Here is a 16447-nt window from a genome sequence, read left to right as displayed (position 1 = left end):
CCCCCTTGCCAGCCCCCCTTGCCCGCCCGGTGCCCCTACTCACCAGCTCCAGGGGAGGGGGTGGGGCCTGTGGCAGAGCCAGGGGATGAGCAGTGAGCACCCCCCAGCACATTGGAAAGTTGGCACCTGTAGCTCCAGCCCCGGAGTCGGTATCTATACAAGGAGCCGCATATTAACTTCTGAAGAGCTGCATGTGGCTCTGGAGCCACAAGTTGGCCACCCCTGCCTTAGAGTCTGGCTTGTCCACACCTAATCATGATGTTAGGTACCATGTGCTAACCATATGTATACATGTGAATCCTATGTGAACACAATTATAATTTTGGTAAAAGCAGTAGTGTAGTCAGAATCTTATACTTTTAATGGTATCTTCTGCACCCTTGTTGGTAGATTTTAAAAATACTAGAATATCTCTAAACAGTAACATGAGGACTTGTTCTTAAACAACTTGCTGCTGTAGTTGTAGCACCGTCTTTAGTATAAAGCCTGTCCAATTATACTTTCTAGATTCCTTTGTAGGATTTCTACTCTCAAGACTGATGTATCATGAAACCTATGATAGCCACAGGGGCTGCAATTCTACTGATAGTATTGTGGAGTCTTTCCATGTACAATTATGAAGGTGATTCTGCAGTCGTTCGTCCATTTAATCTAAAAGCTATTAACAGTTTTAAGAACTCTGACGCTTTAATCTTCAACATTGTAACATTACTGCAGCAAAGTGACTCAGGCGAAGTTTGGAGAGTTTTAGCCATTTTGATGTTCAGACTATTTTTCATTTGAAATTTTGATATTCAGAGCTTTCTGGTCATGCAAACTATTAACCTACAATTTAGGCTGCTTCTGCTACAGTATTCAGATATTCTGGCAGACATATATATAAAATGAAACTACAGTATGGTTTTTCTCTCCTGTTTTTCTTCTTTTTTTTGCTGCCCCCTTTTTTTGCTAAGGGAAAAGACCACTTAACTCTTAAAATCATCAAGGGTTGAAATGCATTCATTTTAACACACTGGACTAGTAATAAAGAAAACATAACTTAAAAAACAGTGAAAAACTCACTAATATTTCCAGATTCTTCCTGCTGAGTTTAGGAAATTGGGATCTATTGTAAAACATAGCTTGGTAGCTGACCAGAACTGGAACTAAAACATCTAACTATATAATAAAGAATGTATGTGGGGCTGAGGCTGCAAGGAAAATGGACAGCATTTGTAGCTTGTGGAGTGTGTTCTTCTCTTGAGGCGCCAGTGGAATTCCCATTGTATTCATGAGAGCACCACAAAAGAATCAAGCTCCCAAAAGAGCATGTCTGGGTTTTCGACTCTGCATGTTTCTTGGATCAAGAAAAAAAAAAATGGAGAAACTCAACTGCTAAACTAGCAGACCATTTTCCAGGAAATGCAGAACATTAAGCCAGATTAAACATTTACTTTTAATTACTGTAGTTATGCTGGCTGAATGAAAACAACTGACAAAGAATTAAAACATTCAGTTCTTACGTAAAAAGCAACAGAGGGTCCTGTGGCACCTTTAAGACTAACAGAAGTATTGGGAGCATAAGCTTTCGTGGGTAAGAACCTCACTTACGTAATTCTCAACAGGAAAATCATCTCTATTAGCAGTTATTGAGTATTGATATTTTTATTTGATCCTTTTGGCTTCCAAAGCAAAGTGTATGGCAAAACATCAGCTTCCCATTTTTACTCTAAAGTAATAAATGCTTCTTAAATAAAAATATCAACGACCAAGCTGTAAAACCTGCAGAATTTTTGAAGACCAAATCTTCTGTTATTTTCTACTCATTTGCTGCTTCTCTGTATGGGAACAAATGGTGTTTTATTCATCAGAGGATAGATTTCTTTTGGGGTCCTTCCATCAGCTTTATGGCTAGTAAATTGGTATCTCAATAGAAGGAAAGAAGCATTTGGTACTATGGTGGAAACCTAAGTATTTTTTTCATTTAAGTTACTAATCTTTTAATGACCTGTTTTTCTAACTTATTTAAATTTTAATGTTTTAATGCTAAAATGATTAAAAAATTGAGGTTTTTCTACTATGGGCATCTTGGTATTGCTAACTAAGCAATAATTCTTATTTCAATTAACTGCCTGGGGTGGGGGAGAGAGCTCTGGGCTGGGGCAGGGAGTTGGGGTGTGGGAGGGGATGAGGGCCCTGGCTAGGGGTGCAGCTCTGGGGTGGGGCCAGGGATGAGGGATTTGGGTGCAGGAGAGGGCTGGGGCAGGGAGGTGGGGCACAGGAGGGGATGAGGGGTGCAGGCTCCGGGCAGCACTTACCTCAGACGGTTCCTGGGAAGCTGCCAGCATTGGTCGTGCTTTGAGCAGGGGGTTGGACTAGATGACCTCCTGAGGTCCCTTCCAACCCTGATATTCTATGATCTCTCTCCACCTCCTAGGCGGAGGTGTGACCACGTGTCTCTGAGCCAGGGGTCCCCAACATGGTGCCTATGGGCGCCATGGCGCCCACCAGAACATCCATATGCGCCCGCCTACTGGCTGCCGGACAAGCAGCCACCGAAATGCCGCCGAGAAGCGGCAATGTCAAGAAGTGCTCCCGCCGAATTTTGGCGGTGACGCCTCTTGATGACGCTGCTTTATGGCGGCATTTTGGCGGCGACGCCTCTTGATGTTGCCGCTTCATGGTGGCATTTCGGCGGCTGCTTGTCCGGCAGCCAGTAGGCAAAGGTTGGGGACTGCTGCGCTGCCTGCGCCTATAGGCGCCATCCCCTCAGCTCCCATTGCCTGCAGTTCCTGGCCAATTGGAGCTGCTGAGTTGGCACTGGGGGCGGAGGCAGCACAAAGAGCCCCCATGGCTACCCCTACGCCTAGGAGCTGACGAGAGATCCCGGCAGCTTCCCAAGAGCTGCATGGAGCTGGGTAGGGAGCCTGCCTGCACCGCCAACCAGACTTTTAACGGCAGTGCTGATTAGAGCCGCCAGGATCCCTTTTCGGCTGGGCATTCCGGTTGAAAACTGGAGACCTGGCAACCTTAGTTTGATTTTGTCTTGTGTACCCCAATTTTCACCTCACTTAAAAACTACTTGGTTACAAAATCATACATAAAAATACAAAAGTGTCACAGCACAATATTAGTGAAAAATTGCTTACTATCTCATTTTACCATATAATTATAAAATAAATCAATTGGAATATAAATATTGTACTCACATGTCAGTATATAGTATTTAGAGTAATATGAATAAGTAATTGTATGAAATGTTAGTGTACTGACTTTGCTTGTGCTTTTATATAGCCTGTTGTAAAACTAGGCAAATATCTAGATGAGTTGATATACCCCCTAGAAGGCCTCTGCATATCCCTGGTTGAGAACCACTGATCTAAATTCTTCTAATACTGGAGTTAACACAAGTATATTGTTAACAAGTTAACACAAGTTAATTTAATAATTTGATAAAGGTTGTCCTTCAGCCTTTCACAAAAGATCAGTTATTTTTCTACCTGTTCAGAGACTCTAAGCTCAAAGTTTGCAACAAAATTGTTTTATATAAGAACACTATTTGGGGAGTGAAGAGCAGATGAAGTGTTTTCAAAAGTAAGTAACCAGACATTTTTTTTTCCTTCTAGAAAAGTTGATTGCTTATCAGCGGGAATTTCATGCTTTGAAGGAACGTCTTCGTATTGCTGAGCGTAGAACCCTGCAGCGTTCCACTGAGCTAAATGCCATCTTGGAGCAATTCAGACGTGCAGTAGCAGAAACAAATGGAAGTAAGGATGCATTAAACAATTTTTCAGGTACAAGACATGATATAGGGTTTTTTTAAGCTTAATGTTTTACGGCTTTCGATTACTGATGTCTATTGTATATAATTATTAAAGGAAAATATCCTAAAAAACCAAATGCTTGGAAACCATCCAATTGTGCATATAACTAGTTTATGTAACATGTTCTTATCTCTGGTACCTCTCCCCCTTCCTTCATCCTCCATTCCCTCTGTTTGTTATATCCACTCATTGTATCATATTTTAAATTAGATTGTAATCTCTTCAAGGACTATATACTTGCTCAAGTGCCTAGTAAAATAGGTTTGGGGCTTCGGGGTGCTATTCAGTACAGGTAATCTGGCAGCAATTTGTATAATATCTTTACACATTTTAAGCTAAAACTGATGAGCAACTTAAAAAAGAAAACTAGTAATTCATGCAAATGTTAAAAGTAGAATGAAATCCTCTTTACATACCAGGATCTGATTTGGGGATTCTGTGTTTCTAAAGTTTGCCTTTTAAGCAATGCAAAGTGTAGTAAATAGCAGCAAACATTTGTTACCCTTTTCTGCAAAACTGATAATTAAATATTTAAAAATAATTATATCTTATTCCTTTTCATCAAATTATGAGGCAAATCCTCAAAATTAACAAGAGCTGTGTATGGAAAGATTATTAGCTTGTAGCCTAGCACAACCATATTGTAACAATTTTGTCACTGTTTCTGTTTTGAAGTATATTCCCCCGATTTTAAGAGATTTAATTTCTCTCTAAAAAGTCAAAATTGCCAAAAATATTTTTGTTCCAAAGGACCTCAGTCTGGAGCTATTTAAACCAATACTCCCTGATTTTCTCCATATGAGAGAAGTACACCTAAAACAAATTTTATTTGAGGTCTACTGTCACTTCCTAGTACTACTATAGAACGTTGAAAAACTTGGACAAGTAGTGTCTTTTATAGAAAGATGAGTCTACTCTGTACTCTACAGCTCATGTCTTAGGTCCTCCAGCCAGGGATTGATTAAAAAGTTGTCCCTCGGTACATTAATGCCTCACTCTTCTGGATTTTAGATAGCCACCTGGGATACCAGGAGCATTGGGAACATTACTTTTTTAAATCTGCATGTAACATATCATGTGACTTTCTTTCTGATGTGTACATTGCCATTGTTAGCCATGTCATTGTGATATCCATATTGGACTATTGCAATGCATTCTCCATAGTGGTTTAAGACTGTAGAACATTTAGAAGCTAGAGATCATGCAGAATTAGAGATGAGCCTGAGCCATAAAGTTTGGATCTGGATCTTAATCTGAACTTTCACAAAGTAAAGAGCTGGTTGGATCTGGAGTTTTAGTTTGTGTTTGTCTTTATGTAAAATGCATTGGCCTTCTTGTACAGAGTGTTTGGCCGTAAGAAATCATATTATACCAGTTCTCCAAAGACTGCACTGTCTTTTTTCTGTTCACTTCTTGGTGCAATTAAAAGTAGTAATATACATCTTTAAAATTCTATATGGGTGGGGCATAGTTGCCTAAAAGATAGGCTCCCTTCCCATGTGCTGCCCTGCCTTCTGAGGTCAACTGTGGTATTCTCACTAACAATCTCAGATTTTAACAAATGGTGGCAGTGTTTTTTTGCTGGAGAACCTTCTACTCTGTAATTCACTTACCACATTGGTTTGACAGAACCCAAGTCAAGACTTTTTGGGCACAACATAAAGACTAACTTTGCACTGTGACTTTTTCCTGGGGGGGATGTATGGGCTAGGTAAAATTATTTTTAACTTGTAGTTTTGAGATTGTTGCCTCTTATTTTGGGTTGACACTGGTTCACCAATTCTTGTGTTAAATGTAATGAACTGTAAATGTGCCAGAGATTACTATTATAGGTATATTTTAAATAACATATAAATACTCAAATCTATATTGTGTTTAGTACCTTAGATCTAGAAGGAATCCAAATTGCTTTACAGATCTTGTCATTCATCCACCCTGGAATACATTTGGGTGAACTTCCGCGTCTACTTCTGCAATTGAAACTGCAGAGAAAATTTTGGCAGGAAGAGTGTAATCACCCAAATTGGAATTTAGCCCACACATCGAAGCGAACACCTCTACTCATTGCACTTTGTACAAGGGCCTTTTCAAGACTATAAGTAGTCAGGAGTTTAGTATTAGATTTCATCCAAAAAAGGCATCTCCAGTTGTATAGGAAACACTGGTTCATTTCAGCATCCCAGGAAAGAGTGATATCTACTGAGTCACCATCACTTCTAAGGTGGGTAGGTTTTCTTTGGAAGTCTCCAAACCAGTTTCTGACCTGACCTGATCTTTATGAGACTCATGAGATCTCGAAGGTCAATATGAGGTGCTATGGCTTTTTTTCTAATTAAAAAATTTGGCTATGGTTTTCATATTTGATTTAAGAGAGTTGACACATACTGGCAAGGGAATTTCAAAGCTGATATTTATGATCCATTGTGGAAACATCTTTAGAACTTGTTTAACTTCAGTATTTAACTGCAGTAAATAATTCATATGCCTACTTTTGTTAGGTGTATCTGTTCTTACAAAAAGTATATCCAAATTTAATTCCTGGACTGTTGCACCGTATACCGTATGTAGTCCTATTTTTGTGCAATATATTTGTGTGCAGTGTATGTAAAAATGTGCATGCAATTTTGAAGTTATTTATCTGAGGCTTAAATCATTGCTTGAGCTCCTGTGAGAGTAGATATAGATTATTTTGAATTTTTGGGGAATAATAAGCCCAATATACTGTATAATATAAAGACACACCAAAGGTAAAAATTTATGGAGGATTCTACTCAAGGTGAGTTATTTCCTCTCTATCATTGGTCAGAGCACATTGTAATTCACATGCGATGATATAAGTATGATGTTCCTGTTTCCAGAAAACTATTAAAAATGAATCTTGTTCATAACTCTTTTAAAAATTAAAAACAGAAAAGGTTTTACTTCCTGGTACACAAATCTTAAAAATGTTTCCTAACTCAAACAAAGCATGAATGAATTATCAGTTTTGGAATTGCATATGATTTATTGCTGCATAAACATATAGCCTCTCTGATTAATTTTCTGCATTATTGGTTTTATATGTGTTTGCAGATGAAACGCTGAAATTGTTAAAAGAGCTAACAAGCAGAAAATCTCTTCAAGTGCCAAATATCTATTACCATTTGCCTCATTTGTTGAAGAATGAAGGAAGCCTTCAACCTTCTGTGCAGATTGGCCTGGGACGAACAGGCGGTATGCTGGCATAATTTAAATAATGCTTATGTGTTTATATATAAAATAATATGTCTGAAGGACTTCCTAATTTTATTTTGGTAATATCATAATTTAATGTATTGTTTGGTAGCTGCAACTTTATTTGTATGATATCTCTTAGAACTCACACTGAATCCAAGATGAAAGGAGTTGTCTTCAGTTTTGCTCTTTACTACATAATCCCAGATCACACACTGCCCCAGGTGCTAAGGTATACAATAAAAAGCACTTAATCGGGATCAATTTGTGTTATCTTTTAATGAGATTTATGAAAATTAACAAGGCATGGAAATATTACAGGCTCTGAAACTAGTTTTCTGACGCATCCCTTTGGCTACTCAGATATATGGAACAGAGTGTCCTGTGGCACCTTTGAGACTAACAGAAGTACTGGGAGCATAAGCTTTCGTGGGTAAGAACCTCACTTCTTCAGATGCAAGTCTTGCATCTGAAGAAGTGAGGTTCTTACCCACGAAAGCTTATGCTCCCAGTACTTCTGTTAGTCTCAAAGGTGCCACAGACCCTCTGTTGCTTTTTACAGATTCAGACTAACACGGCTACCCCTCTGATACTCAGATATATGGGTAAATCAAGCATGGATTTAACCATTTCAAAGTTGGTGTGTCTGGTGTTCCCATCAATAAATTCCAGTGTATAACTCAGAGGACCTGGAATTATGGGTACCTAATGATAATTGGCTTGGTCCTCTCCACAAAAGGTGGACCTTGGTTGGAGGAGAAAAAACATTCTACTATTAGACTACATGTTTTTTCTCTTACTGATTCCTTATACTTTGTAAAGACACACATTCACCAAAACAAGTGATTAAGCCTCAAAAGTTCTGCTCCTTCATCAGTAGATCTCAACATAATTCCATTCTTGGAGCCGCAGTCCTTAAAGCAGATAAAGCCCAACCAGGGTCATGTACTTGGAAGCATGTCTGCATGTGTATAAGGCATGAAGGCCCGACATATTAATCCATTTGTGTCTGTCTGCTGTTTGATCTGGAGCTGCTGATTCTCTCATAATTGAAGCTTCCTTGTTTTGATAATAGTTCTGTGGTTTGATTCTGTCCTTGTTATAACAAGATGCATGCCCACATATTAAATATGCAGAATCAAGTCTCATATTCACAATCACACCCACTAACAAAATTGAAATACATATTTTATATGTAGGGCCCTTCTAAATTCATGTCCGTGAAAAACGGGTCATGGATCGTGAAATCTAGTCTCCCCCATGAAATCTGGTCTTCTGTGTAGTTTTACCCTATACTATATTATAGGGAAAAAAGTATAGAAAAGTACACAGTGTTTTTCAAACGGGGGGTCCTGACCCAAAAAGGACTGCAAGGCTATTGTAAGGGGGTTGCGGTATTGCCACCCTTACTTCTGCACTGCCTTCAGAACTGGGCAGCTGGAGAGTAGCAGCTGCTGGCCGGGTGCCCAGCTCTGAAGGCAGCACTGCCACCAGCAGCAGTAAGGGTGGAATGGTAGGATGTATTGCCACCCTTACTTCTGCGGTGCTGCTGGTGGTGGCACTGCCTTCAGAGCTGGCGTCCAGATATCTGCTTTCTGGCCATCCAACACCGAAGACAGCGCAGAAGCATGGGTGGCAATACTGCGATTTCCCCCCCCCCCCACACACACACAAAATAGCCTTGTGACCCCCTCTTGGGTCAGGACCCCTAGTTTGAGAAATGCTGACTTAAGAGCTTTACATGTTTATATTTTCTGTTTTAAAATACATATTCATGCTTTCTTACAACACCATGAAATTTAAGATTTAAATATCTCAAACTGTGAAATTCAAGATTTTTAAAATGCTATGACTCTGAAATTTACAAAAATGGATTGTGAATTGGTAGGACCTATTTATACATACACCTCTACCCCGATATAACACTGTCCTTGAGAGCCAAAAAAATCTTACCGCGTTATAGGTGAAACCGCGTTATATTGAACTTGCTTTGATCCGCCGGAGTGCGCAGTCGTGTCCCCCCCACCCCCCCACCCCCCGGAGCACTGCTTTACCACATTATATCCGAATTCGTGTTATATCGGGGTAGAGGTGTATTTAACCAGCAAGGTGGAGGATTCAGACTTTCTTCCACAGGTTTAAGCCAACCATATATTATTTCAAAATTTAAATTGAAGAAAAAAAAAAATCAAAATCAAGGGTCCTAAAAACAGTAGAGAAATTAAGATTTACTTCACCATCCTTCTCTTTTTCTGTTGTGCCTGCTGGGTAGGCATTTCTAGTCAATGCAAATTTAACATCACATACCTTTCTGAGAGATCTGTAGTTTGTAAGCACAAGAGGATGAGTTAAGAATGCCAATCAGCATTTTCAGCTCTAACTTGATTTTGTATATTTAAAGGTGAGATCCCTTTAAGTACAGCTGCTTCAGCATAGGGCCACTACGCTTCCTCACTACTGCATCCAGTCCTACTCATCCCTTTTATTCCCCCCACCTATTCTGCTCCCAGTGGGAGGGCAGCCCTCTGTATTTGGGGTGGGCTAAAGAGCATGAAGATTGAACAGCCATGTGGAAAATAGGGATAGGTGGGTGGGGTTAGCATCAGTGTGGTGGGAGTCAGAGTGCTGGTATTGGGTAGTTTATGGGAAAGAAGAGGTTTTAATAAGTTTCTTCTGCAAAAGTTATTAAATATTTTGCTAAAAACACTACGTAGAAGATTAGTTTGTGGAAAAACTGTTGTACTAAATTTGGAGACTAAACTCTGAAAAGGGATTTTAGTTTACTTTGTGTAAGTCTCAGTGCGACCTTAACTAACTGATACCCCGGTTGTATGCATCTTAACAATACATATATATTAATATTGTGACACTTTCAGCATTTGCTATTTTTTCGTCTGGCTGTGTTTCCCCTAAGAATTGATGTTGTTACTATTAATTGTATTCCCAATAATACTGGTATGCTTTGAAATTGTTTTTGGTTACTGTGTAATCTCTTAATATTTTGAGTGTATTTCTGAATTAATACTTTGTTATATAAAGACTTACATATTGATTGTGCATAAGACTGTTTGTTTTTTATTTAATTTCAGTTTCAATTGTAATGGGAATTCCCACCGTGAAGAGAAAAGTAAAGTCTTATCTTACAGAAACCCTTCACTCTCTTATTGATAAATTGTCTCCAGAAGAGAAACTGGATTGTGTTATGGTTGTCTTCATAGGAGAGGTAATTACTTATGTATTTTTACATCATTAGTATCACATAGCAGTTTATTGTGCAATTTCTAAGAATTGGTTTGAATGTTCTACAAGGACAAATACATTGTTATAGAAAAATGTTTTTGATTTCGTGGTGGTGCATGAAGAGGCAGAGTGAATGGTGCATGTGTTATATTGAGACACATCACCTTGAAGTTTGTGTGAGAAGGACTTTCTGCTCAATAGAGAGAAGATGGAGGAGGAAGGTCCAGGGGATCCATCATTTTGCAGATCCTCTGGTGCTTGCTCCCACTGATGATGGTGGCATGTGTTGATGCTGGAGAGCACTATTGCAGCTGTTTGGCTGAAGTAGCCTCTGCAGAGGTCCAACTTGGTGGGGAGAATTTCTTTCTTGTATATGATCCAATTGCCTGATCGTCCTGCTTTGGGTCCTGTGCTGAGGATTTTGTTCATAATGCATAATAGTCTGTTGACAAATGTTTTGCTGTTTTTATTTTTCTGGACAATAGGTTTCTCCTGCTAAAAGATCATTATTTTTGAACCTGGTCTTTGGGTGGACACTATTCAAACAGGATTCATTGGACAGTTTGGAAAGCTGATTTATTGTTGCTGACTACACTAGATGTTCTAGCTCAGATCCTAAGGACAACAGGGAATCAGTCTCTCTTAGGAAGTATTTTATCAGTTGCTGCAAGAGTTGAAAATCTCTTTTTAGAAATGTGTGCTTTCCCTGGCAGATTGTGGTCTTGAGTTATAGAATGTGGGAGGGTTTATAAAGGACTGATTCTTACTCATCTAACTGTATAATTTACTCATGAAGCAGTGTGATCACCTCTGGGGTTCAGAACCTGCATCCATTTGATATGGACAACTGTAAAAACTGTCTCTATTGTACGAGTCTACAATTGTGCAGTGGCTGTATTTATTTTAATTTATATAAGCTAGAACCTTTCTATGAGTAAGTGCAGAGCCAAACAGACATGCAAGTGGTTCTAGTTCTGTTATCAGAACATACTGAGAATTCAGCAAATTCTAAGGCCTCCTTTTAAAAGTTTTAGATTATTCCTCTTGAAATGTTAAATTAGAACAACTTGGGAGTCAATTCTAGGTCATATTGCTTTCCATTTTTCCTGCCTGTCAACCATGACCATCAGTCTGGATACTACATTTGGGTAGCTCTCAATCTCCATAAGCTGCAGAAAATGTTTTTAGAGCATCTCATGCAGATTGATAAGAGTGTAAGTGGAATTAAGACCTAAAAATTCAGTGAATTTATTGCTATATGCAATTTTTTCCTGCATTATATTAAAGATGATAAAATTACTTCTAGTTAATGTTTTTCTCATTTCAACCTATAAAATTTAGACAGACTTTTCCTTTTCTATTTTGTTTTGCTGGGGTGGTGAAGAAGAGGAATTGTTCTCTGCTCTGAGAATAACATTTATCTGATAACCATTCTTCTCCAAAGGTAAAGAAAAGGAGTTGAGATCTGGGTTCAATTCTCAGTTCTACCAGAGATTTCTTGTGTGACTTTAAACAAATCACATTTCCATACCTCTGTTTTCCATCTCTGAAATGGGGTAATTCTTCCCTTCTTCACAATGATGATGAGGATATGAAAATCATTCATATTTGCGAGGTGTTCCAACATTCAAAGTCACACACATGCCTGTAAATAAGCAAATTTCAAAATTTAAAACTGCAGCTATATTTTCTTTGGCAGAAGAGGGCTGGATGTGGCTTCATCTGGAGTCTGTCACTGGTGACGGATGTATCAACCGTACTCAAGGTGTTGTTTAGGAACAACACAGTGTACTTCTCACACACATCCTTGTGGGTTTTTGGCCCAGGAGTGAAAGACTAGGCTGAGAACCTGAATTTGAATCCCTGGCATGTTCAAGCATAGTGTATTTGCCACTGTAACTCTTGCCTGGCCTTGCTTTCCTTTCTTTTTTTCCTCTTTCTTTACCATTCTTTTTGCTGTATTTTGTATTTTTCTTAAGATCCAGCTTCTTGTGGGCATAGTGTAAAATTTGCCTCAGGAAAAGCTCCTTGACAACCAAAACTGTTTAAGAAATATTTCTCACTGAGCAAGCCAGGTGTACTTCAACTTTTTGCCAGCTTCTACAGGCTGGAGTTGGTAGTTCTTCTTCGAGTGCTTGCTCATATCCATTCCATTAGGTGTGTGCGCGCCGCGTGCACGATCGTCGGAAGATTTTCTACCCTAGCAACACCGGCGGGTCGGCTGTGGAGCCCCCTAGAGTGGCGCCTTCATGGCGCTGAATATATACCCCAGCCGACCCGGCGCCCCCTCAGTTCCTTCTTACCGCCCCTGACGGTCGTTGGAACTGTGGAGCGCTGCTTAGCTGTTCTCCACTCTCCCTAGCTTTGTTGGTTATTAGCAGTTATAGTTATAGTGTTTATAGTTAAATAGTTAAATAGTTTTTTTTTAAAAAAGTTGTTATAGTTGTTCTAAGTAGCTCAGGGGATTAAGGGGGTCGTCTCCCCCTTTCTTCCCCGGCCGCGGGGCCGGGCTCATGCCCAACGCTCCCGGCTTCAAGCAGTGCGCCTCCTGCGCGAAGCCTATGCCCACGAGCGACCCGCACGACTCCTGTCTGAAGTGCCTGGGAGAGTCCCACCAAACAGATAAGTGCAAGATCTGTAAGGCCTTCAGACCAAGGACCAAGAAGGAGCGGGACTTTCGGCTCAGGCAACTCCTGATGGAGGCGGCACTTAGCCCGGACACTCCCTCTACGGGCCAGACCCCGGCGCCTAGCACCTCGGTGCGCAGTGCACCGGCAGCACCGGCTTTGACGACCACGCGAGTGGCGTCAGACAAGCCTCCCCGGCACCGGACCTCGTCGGCACCGCAAGCAGTGCCTCGGCGCCGATCATTATCCCCGGGGCATAAAAAAGCCCATAAAACGGGGACGTCCGTGCCGAAGACGCCAGCTCCCCCAGTGCCGGGGGTAGAGCCGCGTCCGCCGGTGGAGCAAAGGAAACAGGTGCCTCCAGCACCGTCGACTCCGGCACCGAGGCCGTTGAGTCCGGTGCAGATAGCGTCTCCACCGAGGCCGGCGGTGATACAGTGCCTACCGTCGACTCCAGAGACCTTCGCGGCGGCGAGAGACTTAATAGCTCTCACGGAGCCGGCACCGCCTCAACCACCGGCACCGACTGCACCGCTGACTCGCCCGGTCCAGTCGAGGGGGAAACCTGCCTTGATGCGCCCTCCACAAGGACTGGAACCTCGGCACCGCTCCAGGTCCCGAAGCAGGTCCCCACGCCGCTCGCAGTCCCGGCACCGAATATCATCTCGGCACCGGTCGTACTCGCGGCCAAGATCTTCTTCGCGGCACCGCTCTACGTCTCGGCACCGATATGATCGTCGGCACCGATCAACGTCGAGACGTAGCTCTCGGCACCGCTACGGTCGACGCTCGACGTCGAGAGGCCGCTCCCGGCACCGGGCATACTCCAGATCCTCGTCGAGGTCCAGATCCGACTCCCGGCACCGACGAGGTCATCGGCACCGGTCGCGGTCCCGGCACCGATCGCCGGCACCGCGTGGAGATAGAACATCCCCGGACCGGCACCGTGCGGCACCGCATCCCACGGGATTCGTCTCGACGCACTCGGCACCGCCATGGCCATCGAGATCGGTGTCCCGCTCCTCTGAGGAAGTATCGAGATCGGCATACCCCCCTCAGGGTCAAGCCGAGGAGCAGGACATAGGCCATTGGCAGGAGGTAGCAGAGGACCCTGCTCATGGCCCATCTCACTGGTCGTTCTGGACCCCGTGGGCGTACCATCAGGCGCAAGGGGCTCCAATTGCGTCGACCTCTCGCTCCGGTCACTCCGTCAGAGGGGCCCCGGAGTCCACCATCTCTCGGCCTCCGCCAGGGGGCATGGAGGCCTCTGGGTCCGCACCACCTGACACCCTGGACCCAGGCACAGGTGATGCTCCAGCCCAGGAACAGGGAGACCAGGACCAGCCCTTGGATCCTGTTCCACCGGAGGCATCTTCCTCTTCTTCTCCCGATGAGGCAGTGGCGGGCACATCGTGCACAGGCCCGCCTCCAATAGATCTTCGGGCTCACCAGGATCTTCTGCGCAGGATGGCCCATAATATGGACCTGCAGACGGAGGAGATAGTGGAGGTTCACGACCCGATCGTGAATATCCTTGGAGCGGATGCCCCATCGAGGGTAGCGTTACCCCTGATCCGCACGATTCAAATGAATGCGGATACGATATGGCAGACTCCTGCCTCTATCCCACCCACAGCGAGAGGGGTGGAAAGGAAATACTTTGTCCCGTCTAAGGACTATGGGTACTTGTATACCCACCCCCAACCGTGTTCACTGGTGGTGGAATCAGTGAACGCACGAGAGCGCCACGGCCAGCAGGCTGCAGCGCCTAAATCAAAAGAGGCTAAGCGGCTCGATTTGTTTGGCCGTAAGGTTTACTCAGCCGGAGGGCTACAACTTAGAGCAGCGAACCAACAGGCGCTGCTGAGCCGCTACAGTTTCAACTCCTGGAACTCTATGGGGAAGTTTAAGGAGCTGATTCCCCAAGAGTCCAGGGAAGAGTTTGGAGCCATGGTAGAGGAGGGCAAGAAGGTGGCTCGGACCTCCTTGCAGGCCTCCTTGGACATAGCAGACTCAGCTGCGAGGACCCTGGCTTCGGGTATCGCTATGCGTAGGATCTCCTGGCTTCAGGTCTCGGGTTTGCCTCCGGAGCTGCAGCAAACCCTACAGGATCTCCCCTTTGAGGGACACGGATTGTTCTCAGACAAAACGGACTCTCGCCTGCAGAGCCTAAAGGACTCGAGAACAATCATGCGCTCCCTGGGGATGCATGTTGTGGGCCCTCAGCGCAGGCCGTTTAGGCCGCAGCCTCAGCGCTTCTACCCCCCCACACCTCGTCAGAGACAGGACTCGGCCAGGAGGCGAGGGCGAGGTGGTAGAAGAAGGTGGACCGGCCCTCAACCCGGCCCAAACCAGGGGCCACCTAGACCACCTTCAGGCCCCAGGCAGAACTTTTGAAGGTGCGGTCGAGGACGGCGCCCCAGTCATCCCCCAGGATCCAACCCCCTCCTTTCGGGATCGCCTCTCCCACTTCCACCGTGCTTGGTCCCTTATAACTTCGGACCGTTGGGTCCTCCGCACGGTGGAGAGGGGATACGCTATCCAATTTTCTTCTATCCCCCCCTCCCACCCCCCTTCCCCGTCCCTCTTCAGGGACCCTTCTCACGAGCAACTTCTTATTCAGGAGGTTTCTACGCTCCTGGCCATGGGGGCCATAGAGGAGGTTCCAGTAGAGTTAAGGGGCAGGGGATTTTATTCCCGTTACTTCCTGATCCCCAAGTCCAAAGGAGGTCTGCGGCCCATCTTGGACTTGCGCGGACTCAACAAATTCGTAGTAAAGTTGAAGTTCCGCATGGTCTCTTTGGGGGCCATTATCCCTTCCCTCGATCCTGGAGACTGGTTCGCCGCCCTCGACATGAAAGACGCATACTTTCACATCTCAATTTACCCACCTCACAGACGCTTCCTGCGATTCGTGGTAAACATGGTGCACTACCAATTTGCAGTCCTTCCCTTCGGCCTATCCTCGGCCCCAAGAGTGTTCACGAAATGTATGGCTGTCGTGGCAGCGTACCTTCGTCGGCAAGGGATACAGGTGTTCCCGTACCTAGACGACTGGCTGGTACGCGGTCGCACCAAGGAGCAAGTTCAAGCTCACGTCCACATAATAGTGCACACATTCAACGAGTTGGGCATCCTACTCAACAAGGACAAATCCACTCTAGAACCTACCCAGAGAATAGAATTCATAGGCGCAGTTCTAGACTCCAGACGTGCACAAGCCATCCTGCCAGACAACCGATTTGGCACCATCATGAGCCTCATTCAAGGGCTCCAGGCGTTCCCAACTACCACGGTGAGGTCGTGCCTTACCCTGCTGGGCCACATGGCTTCCTGCACGTACGTAACCAGGTATGCCAGACTTCGGCTTCGCCCACTTCAAACCTGGGTGTCATCAATATACCGTCCACATCGGGACAGCCTGAACATGGTGGTCACGGTCCCGATCTCGGTCCTGACCTCCCTCACCTGGTGGCTAGATCACAATGTGGTCTGCGAGGGGATGCCATTTCACGCCCCACAACCCTCTCTGCACCTGGTCACAGACGCTTCATCTCTGGGTTG

At 44.1% G+C, this 16447-nt stretch overlaps 1 protein-coding gene across 3 annotated transcripts in view; it reads left to right on the top strand.

Moving 5' to 3' along the window:
* Positions 1-16447, top strand: part of MGAT4A (alpha-1,3-mannosyl-glycoprotein 4-beta-N-acetylglucosaminyltransferase A) — a 144162-nt gene that overhangs the window by 41697 nt on the left and 86018 nt on the right. For 2 of the 3 annotated variants that reach the window (XM_054009505.1, XM_054009525.1), the window contains exons 3-5: positions 3606-3773; positions 6876-7016; positions 10106-10239. In XM_054009505.1, coding sequence (XP_053865480.1) covers positions 3606-3773; positions 6876-7016; positions 10106-10239 — 443 coding nt within the window. The remainder of the gene's footprint in view (positions 1-3605; positions 3774-6875; positions 7017-10105; positions 10240-16447) is intronic. The other variant, XM_054009516.1, reaches the window with a different exon arrangement.

The sequence above is a fragment of the Malaclemys terrapin genome, chromosome 1 (assembly GCF_027887155.1).
Source record: "Malaclemys terrapin pileata isolate rMalTer1 chromosome 1, rMalTer1.hap1, whole genome shotgun sequence".
Classification (NCBI taxonomy): domain Eukaryota; kingdom Metazoa; phylum Chordata; order Testudines; family Emydidae; genus Malaclemys; species Malaclemys terrapin.
This window is presented reverse-complemented; position numbering and strand designations above follow the sequence as displayed.